This window comes from Ornithorhynchus anatinus, chromosome 3, assembly GCF_004115215.2.
Source record: "Ornithorhynchus anatinus isolate Pmale09 chromosome 3, mOrnAna1.pri.v4, whole genome shotgun sequence".
Classification (NCBI taxonomy): Eukaryota; Metazoa; Chordata; class Mammalia; order Monotremata; family Ornithorhynchidae; genus Ornithorhynchus; species Ornithorhynchus anatinus.
Window position 1 is genome coordinate 48,673,770 of NC_041730.1, and position 10,253 is coordinate 48,684,022.

A 10,253-nucleotide genomic window follows, 5' to 3' on the forward strand; every position below is an offset into this window, starting at 1 on the left:
GGAGGAGAATCGGGAGAGGACAGGGTCAGCGAAGCCAAGTTTGGGTCGCGTCTTCAGGAGATGGGGGTGGTCCCCAGTGTCAGAGAGATAGATCTAGGAGGATTAGGATGGAGCAGAGTCAGTTGAATTTTACGAGAAGGTCGTTGGTGATCTCGGAGAGAGTAGTTTCCTAGGAGTGGTTGTGGGGGCTGCGGACAGCCAGATTGCAGGGGGCCGAGGATTGGATTGGACTAAGAGAAGTGGAGACGATAAGTGAAACAGCAGTCATGGAATTTAGGAAGTGTTAAGAGCTCGCTCCTCACTTAAGGAGATCCTTTACCGTCCGTGCCCTCCCTTCCTCCTCCTTGCCCTCCTTCCCCCGTCCTGCCTCCATTTCTCTTTGAGTTGCATTTCCCTGCTGCTCGGCTCCGCTGCGGGCAGCGGGAAGGTTGCCCCAGCTCAGGGCAGAGCAGCCAGGCATGCTGGGGGGTGACGCGTGGGCTCCTTCGGGGCCGGAGCCACGTGGGCGGCATCAGAGAAGGCTCAGATACCCGGGTACGTTAAGTATCCTCTCATGGTCATGTCCCCCCTCTGCCCCTTCCTCCCACATGCCCGACTCTCAGCAAGGAGGAAAATCCTGTGCCCTTCGGGCCCCCGTCCAGGGGCAGCGTTGAGGAGGGAGCTACTTGGCGGGGGAGCTCTCCAACCCAGCGACCGGAGGGAGGGTCTCGCGGGATGGGGTTCTTTGAAGGAAGGATTTCCCCAACTTGATTTTGGACCAGAAGGAAGAAAAATAAAAATAACTTTTCCTTTTTAATGGTATTTAAGCATTTTCTATGTGCCGTGCCCTGAGGTAGATACAAGCTGATCGGATTGGACACAGTCCGTATCCCCAACAGGGCTCACAGTCTCAATCCCCATTTTACAGATGGGGTAACTGAGGCTCAGTGAAGTGGCCTCTATCCACCAGGCCACGAGAAGCAGGGAAGCAGCATGACGGAGTGGATTGAGCACAGTCCTGGGAGTCAGAAGGTCATGGGTTCTAATCCTGGCTCTGCCACTTGTCTGCTGTGTGACCTGGGACAGGCCACTTCACTTCTCTGTGCCTCAGATACCCCAACTGTAAAATGGGGATTGAGACTGGGAGCCCCATGTGGGATAGGGAATGTGAACAACCCGATTTGCTTGTGCCCACCCCAGCGCTTAGTACAGTGACTGGCACATAGTGAGCGCTTAACAAATACCATCATCATCATCATCATTATTATTATTAGAGCAGGGGCCTGGGAGTCGGAAGGACCTGGGTTCTAATCCCGGCTCCGTGACTTGTCTGCTGCGTGACCTTGGGTAATTAATTTCACTGGGCCTGTTACCTCATCTGTAAAATAGGCATTAATACACTGAGCCCTATGTGGGACTCGGACTGCGTCCAACTTGATTAGGTTGTGTCTGCCGCAGCATTTAGTATAGTGCTTGGCACGGCCTCGTGCCCAAACTGGCCCTGCCTCTTCTTCCTCCTACCAGACAGACTCCAGAGTGTCAGTCTCCCCATCAGTGGGCCCCAGTACCCTCCAGGCAATGTGCCTCTCCAAAGTTGAACCCAAGCATTTAGTACAGTGCTTTGCCCAAAGTAAGCACTCAATATATGCGATTGAATGAATGAATCCTCAATGAGATCGTGATTGTCCACCGGGGCCTATCCCCACGACGGCCACCCTGCCCCTCGTTGGCCGTGATGGGTTTGGGGTGCTGGAGCAGGGTCTGACATCCGCAGGGAGGGTCAATTCTCAGTCAGTACTCTTCAACCCTGCAGAAAAGGCGTGATTTCCACCTTCTCGGAGAAGGAGTTTACTTTTCCTCCCCAATTCCGATTTCGGTGCCCCGCTGCTTCCATCGGAAGTGCTCTCTGCCCCGAGCGACCCACGGCGTTCAGTCATCCTGCTCTGCAAACACCGTTCTTGCCACCCGGTCCCCGGCTCGGGACGATGGGGGTGATTCACTCATCAGTCCTGAGCCCCGGGACCTTGCAGGATCGGGGATCCAGTCTCTGGGTTCTGTTTCGAACCCGAGACTCCCCTTCTTGGGGCCTGGGGTTCGTTTAGAACGAACGGGCCACTCCTTGAGGCCTCGTGGGACAGCGTAGCCCGTCCGCTTCCAAAGGAGACCTCGAGCAGGAGCCAGCATTCGTAAGTCCCGCTTAGACCCGGTTCTTCTGATGTATAGGAGAACCAGCCAGTGGAATCCTACGGAAACCTCTAAATGGGTCTTCATCTCTTCTGCCAGGTTATCTGTTGGAAGAAAAGCAAAAATACTATGACCGGCTGTTACTAGCTGCTAAAAAGGATCTCGAAGTAGAACGGCAAACCATCACACGACTGAGGTTCGACCTTAATGAATTTCAAAGGAAATATGAAGAAGCCAAGAAGGAGGTGTGCGATTTAAGCAATCGCCTGCATTCGCAAAGAGAAGCGGATGGTCAGAGTCTAGAAGACCAAAGTAGAATGGAGAAAATACAAAGGCTGAAGAAGGAAAATGAACTCTCCAGAAGGAAATTGGAAGAAGAAAAGAAAAGGTCTGAAGAACTCTTATCTCAGGTGAGTCCTGAATGGTTTGCCAGGCTACTCTCAAATGAAATCTCCTTGAGGACTCAAATGTATTGCTAAAGGAGCAGAAAATGATCCATAATGTTCCGTGTTGACCCTTAAAAGAAAGCAGAGCATCCTGTTTTGGTCGTCGCCAAGGGACTTTGACCGTGAGCCCCATGTGGGACAGGGACTGAATCTGCCCTGATTATCTCATATCTACTACCGTGAGGGATGGTAACAGTTACCAAGGCCAGGCTTGGAGATCCAGAAGCCTTAGAACAGTGCTTGGCTCACAGTAAGCGCTTCACAAACACCATCATTATTATTATTTATTATTATTAGCAGTAGTAGGCAAATAATGGAACCACCCCAAGGAAAACAGTTGGTGATGATTTTGAAACTTAATCGTGAACACTGTCATCAAAAATCATTTAGAAGTAATATCGGGGGGGTCTCTTTTCTGTGTTACAGATACAGTTTCTGTATACTTGCTTATCAAAGCATGAAGAAGAGCACACGAGGGTAACTTGGATGGAGCAACAGGTATTCAGTGGAGGCTCTTCCCATTTGGGCGTCACCACCACTCTCTAAAGTTTCTTACTGATTTGCATTAACCTAATGGGGAATGTTCAAAAATGGATGAAGGTTGTTTAAAAAACTTTAATAAGACTTTTTTTCACTGGAGGAATCGAATCTTTGCCTTAAGTAGAATGGGGAATTAGTTTCAATCTTGTAACTACCCCAGAACTGGGTGTGGAGGAATCTCTTAGTAAATGCCTCATTTATTAGCAATACTTTATTTGACCATGTGCTAAGGTAAAGTTGAGTCTAAAGAGAGCATCTTTACCTGTAACCACCAAGTACTTGAGAAGCAATGTGTCCTAGTGGAAAGAGCTGGGCCTGGGAGTCAGAGGACCTGGGTCCTGATCCTAGCTCTGCTGGGCTGTGTGACCTTGGGCAAGTCACTTCACTTCTCAGTGCCCGTTACCTCATCTGGAAAATGGAGATCAAAACTTCCTCCCTTACTGTGAGCTCCATGTGGAAGAGGAACTGTGTTCCACCTGATTATCTTGAATCCACCCCAGTGCTTAGCATATAGTAAGCACTATAAAAAATCATCCTTATTAAGAGTGTGCACCATGTTGAATATTCTTTCTTTTAGAGGCTCAAGGTATGAATTTTGTATTTTCCCCTAAAGGAGCATCCCAGTGATTGAGTCTTAGACTCAGATACACTTGGATAGCTAAGGCACACGAGAAACCGAAAAGCTCGTCCTCTCCTACTCCTCCGCTCCCAACCCTGCGTATATTTGAGAGAGAAGAGATGCCTAGACCCATACCTGTTCTATGTGGGACTATGTCCTGCTAGAGAACCCAGGATCAATCAGTGGTATTTATTGAGCACTTACTGGGAGCAGAACTCTGTACTAAGTGCTTGGGAGAGGATGATACACGAGAAATAGACAAGATCCCTGCACACAAGGAGCTTATAGTCTAGAGGGAGTCAGGCACTGAAGGAAATTGCAGATAGGAGAAATGGCAAGGTATGGGACTGAGGGTGAGGTGAGTATCACGTACTTCAAGGCATCGGATGGGAAAAATGGTCGTAAATCCACCAGAGAGTAGAAGAATTCCAGCCCATCGAGTACCTTGACATCATCCCAGAGGCTCCTTCCTTGGAGGGTGCAGGTCGGAACTTGGACTCTCCTGGGAGAATCTGGTCCAGTCCCGGATCGGGTGAGGCCGAGGGTTAGATCCGGCCCTGAAGAGGGGTGAGCCCAGGTATAGAGACCCTCCCTCCACCTTACAATCTTTTCTAGAGGCTTGACTAGCATGAGTTCGGTCCCCCGTCTCTTTGTGGTCAGAGTCCCCTTTTCTTACTGAGCAGAAAATTCAGTGCAGAATTCAGGTAGCGAAACCAAACTGGCTGCCTCCTTCCTTCCCCAAAGGATGTACGGCTTTTGCGTTTTCTCCGGGGTTTACAGATCCAGGCATGTACTGCCGACTTTGAAAATGAAAAACTCGATCGTCAGAACATGCAGCGTCAGCTACATAAAGTCCTCATGGAGCTCCGCAGAGCCCGGGAGCAGATAACACATCTGGAACCCCTGGTAAGTCCTCCAGGGTTTAAAAGAAAGCAGTTAGAGGGAAGGGACTGGTTACTTATTAGGGGACCTAGCTGGTGTAGGGATGTTTTCGCCTATTGACCAGGAAAAACTTCAGAGATTTTTTTTGAAAGAGAAATCTGGACAGACCTGAGTGCTTCAAAATTAACTCCATAATTAAAACGAGTAATTAAAAAGATAAAGACAGTTATTTTGGTGTCGTCAGTTCTTCTGTAATGCAACGATAGGCCTTTTGTCCAGAAAGCAATGGCAGAATTAAGGAACTTTCTTCCGGCAAGGCGTGTGTGTCTGGGTCGAATGGCTGGTGAACTGTCAGAAAAAATGGTAAGGCATATGCATGTGAATTTGGAGCCGGAGTGAAATGGGAGTTTACCGTAACGTGGTAATATACAAGAATGCATCCTCTGCGATATAGGAGGACTATTGAGTCCAGCTATAAGTTTGGATAACTTTTTGACCGTACTAAGATTTCTTGCTAATATTATTTGTAAATAGAGAAGCAGCCGGGCCTAGTGGAAATAGCCTGGGCGTTAGAGCACCCGAGGTGTAATCCTAGCTCTGCTGTGTGACTATGGACAAGTCACTTAAATTCTCTGTGCCTGTTTCTTCACCTGTAAAATAGGGATCTGATACCTGTTCCCCATCCTAGTTAGACCGGGACTGCTTTGTGCTCCATCTGGTTATCTTGTCTCTACTCCAGCGTTGTACAGGGCTTAGCACTTAATAAACGCTTAATGGACTCTTTTATTCCCCATTTCAGTGGCTGCCCAGAGCTCTTTCCTGGGGTGGAGCCAGCAATTTCAGGGGAATCTTTTTCAATTTCCACTTTTCCTCTTCTTTTTTTCCCTCCCTTTATTCTCTGCTCACCAGTCAGACGCTATCGATGTCCTCGGTAACACTGGCCGCCCTTTGGCAGCAAACGGTTATGAGCCAGTGTAGAGCTCGGGCCTGGGAGTCGGGGGGTCATGAGTTCTAATGCCAGCTCTGCCACTTGTCTACTGGATGACCTTGGGCAAGTCACTTAACCTCTCTAGACCTCGGTTACCTCATCTGTAAAATGGGAATTGAGACTGTGAGTCCCTCGTGGGACAACGAGCTGTATCCAACCCCATTTGCTTGTATCCGAGAAGCAGTGTGGCTCAGTGGCAAGAGCCCGGGCTTGGGAGGCAGAGATCATGGGTTTGAATCCCAGCTCTGCCACTTGTCAGCTGTGTGACTGTGGGCAAGTCACTTCACTTCTCTGTGCCTCAGTTCCCTCATCTGTAAAATGGGGATGAAGACTGTGAGCCTCATGTGGGACAACCTGTTTACACTGTATCTACCCCAGTGCTTAGAACAGTGCTCTGCACATAGTAAGCTCTTAACAAATACCAACATTATTATCTACCCCAGCGCTTAATACAGTGTCTGGCATATAGTAAGTGCTTAACAAATGCCATTATTATTATTACTAACAGTTTCCCAATAATATTTATGGTGGTGATTGTAATATTTAAGTGCTTACTATGTAATATGTACTGTGTGAAGCGCTGCGGTAGATAAAAGATAATCAGATCAGGCCCAGTCCCTGTCCCACGTGGGGCTCGTGGTCTAACTAGGACAAAAGAACAGGTCTTGAATCCCCATTTCGGGAAGAGGCACAGAGAAGTTAAGTGACTTGCCCGTGGTCACCCAGCAGACAAGTGGTGGAAATGGGATCAGAACCCAAGTCTTCTGATTCTCAGGCCCCTGCTTTTGCCACCAGGCCATGCTTCTTTGCTACTTCCAAATTCTTCTCCCTTCTGCGAGGGTTTAAAGCATCTCTTCCCTCCCCCCAAACTCTTGGTGGGTTCGGTGTCCCTCTTCTCCCCAGCAGCTCCGTGTGGATTCCCTGTGTCCCCTCACTGTCTGGAGGATCCTGGCGTCCCTCTCTTGGGTCAGAGACATGACCCAGGGGTTCTCGTCGTTCACAGGAGCCACCCATCGCTTGGAGTTGCATATTTCTGACTCTGAGGTGGGGGACGGGTGGTCCCATGAAATTTCTCACCTACTCCCGAAATGGAAATGGCATCGAGATGCTCTACCTCTTGGTTTTTCGAAAGTAATTAATCATCAAAATAGTATCAGTACCGATCATTTTTGATACGGGAGAGTTTTCCCTCTTGGCCGTTGCAAGTTCCCCGTGTTGGTCTCTGAGGGGGAGCTCACAGAGACCCTGCTTCTCTCAGCCCTGGTATGGTTTCCCAAAGAAGGAGCCAGTTTGCCCAGGACTGTGCACTCCGCTGAATTCAGCTGTACGTGAGCATCGCACACTGACGCACCAACCGACTCTATGTCCAGCCGAGCCAAGATCACAATAGAACGAGTCCCTTTTGCCCCCCTGTCCCTCCCTAGTTCCACCCTCGGTGGAATCCTTGCCTCAGACCTGTCTTCTGGATATTTCGTTGCGGGCCATGTGTGGAGGAGACGGGTCTGATTTCGTTTTTCCCCGACCCCTTCCTTGTTCATTATCATTTTTGTGATCGAGGATCATCTTCAATGGTCAAAATCCCTTCTTATCCTGCTCTTTTTGCTCGGTTTGTTCTTCTGGCTCTTCCTGTCCTGTATTTGCTGGACTTTGAGTTTAATCTACAGATTATTTACCCTGTATTAGTTGTTCTTGAAACCATCTTTCAGCTATTCTTTCTCTAGGACTCTTCTCTCCTGGGCAGTCTCGGCCTCCCGAGGCCTCCATCCTCTCCTTCTCCCCCACACATACACCCAGCCGTTTTCCCCCATCGCCCTCACGCTGTGTTATAAGAGAGCTTGATTTTCAGGGATCTTTGAAGAAGGTCTGGTAATCCTTCCCACAGTTCAGCAGCAACCACAGGGCTGAGGTCAGGAAGCCATCCTCTCCGCTCCCCGCTTCAGCTGATTCTTTCTCCCTACAGTGCAGATGTTCAGTCCGCCAAACAGGTTAGCAGTGACTCGGAGAACTACAGACCCTGGCCTCTCTTCCCTCTTTCCCGGGGTTGAGCTATTCCACGCAAAGCGGCATTACGTCTCTAATGCCACCCTGAGCTTCACCTCCAAGATTTCGCCTCCTTGGGAGCGGTCGCCATCGAGGGCGTTTAGGGGAAGAAGGATATGACAGCTAATGGTTATCGAAAGGCCGTAATTCACCAGAGACTTTCTCTTTCAGAAACAGCTCTGTGACTTTGCGCATCTAGAATCCCTAAAGCAGTTCCAAGGAGAGCAGGGAGCCAAGTTGAAAAATGCCGTCACCCCCACGCGATGCTCCAGCCTGTTAGAAGAAAGCTTCTTGGAGTGTCCGAAGTGTCAGATGCAGTACCCGACGAGCCAACACAGAGAACTGCTAGCCCATATTGATTACTGTGCAAATTAGACTCCCCTTTTGTTCCAGGCATCTAATCTCCTCCATCGGCAGGCCGGCTTCTGACTGATTACCTTTTAAACTTGTATAACCTACTCAAATTCTAGGCAAAATATGTTTGTCTGGGCCATTTTATCTTTTCTTTGGCAATTGTGTTAACCGGAATGGCCACTCCTTGGGCCTTTCGGCACCATCTGGGGCCTCAATCCCAGCCCCTTAAGCGTGGACGGCTTCTCCATCCACCGTCCTCCCCGCACCCCTGGCAGTATCTCCCAGGGCATGTCCACCTCCAGCCTCCCCACCTATACCCCCATCCCAACCCCCTCACCCGCGCTCTGGGTGGCTTTCACTCCTACCTATCCAAACGTGAAGCTTTGGTAACTGGACAGGAAGTGGGGGGAAGGAGAGGGCCAGAGGAGCCTCCCGTCTGCTCTCCCCTCCTTGACCTTCCCATTCCTTGAGGGTGAAGAGAGGGGACTGGGGCCTTGACCAGACCCGAGCAGCCCAGGACTAGGGAAAGCGGCGGGAATACTGCTTTAACTGCCCACACCGACGGTTTCTTACATCCGCAGAGATAAATTAGTGTATACTGTATATTGGAAACTACTGACATTTTGCACTGTATGGAATATTCATTGGAAATAATGAAAGTACATATCTACTTGTGTTACTCTTGGGGTGTTATTTTTATGCTTTTATATCCAAATACCCGTGTTCAGTGGCAGCGAAATAGTAACCCGGAAACTAGCGTGTGTTCAGCGTAAGACCTGAAAATAAATGAATTCTAGGACTTTTCCCACTTTGTTTAGGTCAAGCGCCTAGGACTCAGGTCCGGATGCCCTGTCAAAATCTTGGGTGCTATTTTTCAGTATCTCACGTGATGTGATATGGCGGCCACCACAAATTGTGGGGTGTTTAGGAATTTTTGCTATTTTATTGCAGCTTTTAATAGTTTGCCTTTCTTTTGTACCCTGGGTCTTAACCTCACCTGCACCACCTGCACACACCTGGTGCTTGTTAAGTTTCACCTTTAAACTGACAATTAATCAGTATCTTGCAAACAGATATTGGTCTTCCAAAAATTTAAAATTAAAACTATTGAAGCATCTACTATCTCATTGGAAAAAAAATGAGGTGTGTTATTTATTTTTCTTGATGTGCACTTCAGTATTTCACAGCTTCAAGTTGGGGAATATGTATATCGGAACTCTTGCTTTCTCGAACAAATATATTTTTACAGGCTGTCGTACAAACTCAGTGTTGGTTTTTTTTAATGTTTTTGTCACATTGTTTGAAACTGGATTGTTTTTGAAAGTGATCTAAAAGAGGAATAAACGTTTTAACCAGAAACTCTTCACATAAATGTGTTGCGCTTCTTTAATATTAGAGTCGACAGCAAATTTGAAACTGGAATGTATGACCGCTTAAGCATCACACCCCCATGACAAACAGGAAAGAAATCAGATGCAGCATTCCTTAGGCAGCCCTTAACCCTTCGGTTTTTGTCTGTTACAACTGTCGATTCCAGACGTGGCCAAGAATGGTGGGATCACCCGCTGTTTCCACAGTCCTCCGTAATCGTTCCCACCGTGAGCCCAACTGGCGACCTTTGCTCTGTCAGATCCTTCTTCTAGTAATCGCAAGTAACCCTTGATGTTTCAAAGGCTGTCATAGACTTTTTGACTTGCAAGGTCACCCACCTTCCAACCTTTAATCACTCACCCCTAGTAAGAGTGATGGGGCCTTACTGTGAGGTCAATTATGAGATGTATTTGGGTCCAGCAACGAGATTTTGATAGACGATGACGAGGACTCACTAATCAAACCAATTTGCAAACACTTGGGTATAACCAGCACGGGGAAGAAGTTTTATCAGGCTAATCCAGTACTTTCTTACGGTGGGATTCATTTCAGGATCAAATGTATTTATTGAGCGCTGCTGTGGATGCTTGAAGAACAGAGAGAAGAATAGTTACATCCCTTGAGGAAGTTCTAATCCAGTGGGTCAGAGTGCAAACCTGTAGTTAGGCAGCGTGGCTCAGTGGAGCCTGGGCTTGGGAGTCAGAGGTCGTGGGTTTGAATCCCAGCTCTGCCTGTCAGCTGTGTGACTGTGGGCAAGTCACTTAACTTCTCTGTGCCTCAGTTACCTCATCTGCAAAATGAGGATTAACTGTGAGCCTCAAGTGGGACAGCCTGCTTACCCTGTATCTAC

The 10,253-nt window shown here is 48.4% G+C and overlaps 1 protein-coding gene across 1 annotated transcript in view; it reads left to right on the forward strand.

Moving 5' to 3' along the window:
* Positions 1-9,400, forward strand: part of CEP55 (centrosomal protein 55) — a 41,304-nt gene extending 31,904 nt beyond the window's left edge. The window contains exons 6-9 of the mRNA XM_029061372.1: positions 2,263-2,573; positions 3,036-3,107; positions 4,549-4,674; positions 7,850-9,400. Of these exons, the coding sequence (XP_028917205.1) occupies positions 2,263-2,573; positions 3,036-3,107; positions 4,549-4,674; positions 7,850-8,053 (713 nt within the window). The 3' untranslated portion in view covers positions 8,054-9,400. The remainder of the gene's footprint in view (positions 1-2,262; positions 2,574-3,035; positions 3,108-4,548; positions 4,675-7,849) is intronic.
* Positions 9,401-10,253: the final 853 nt, after the last annotated feature.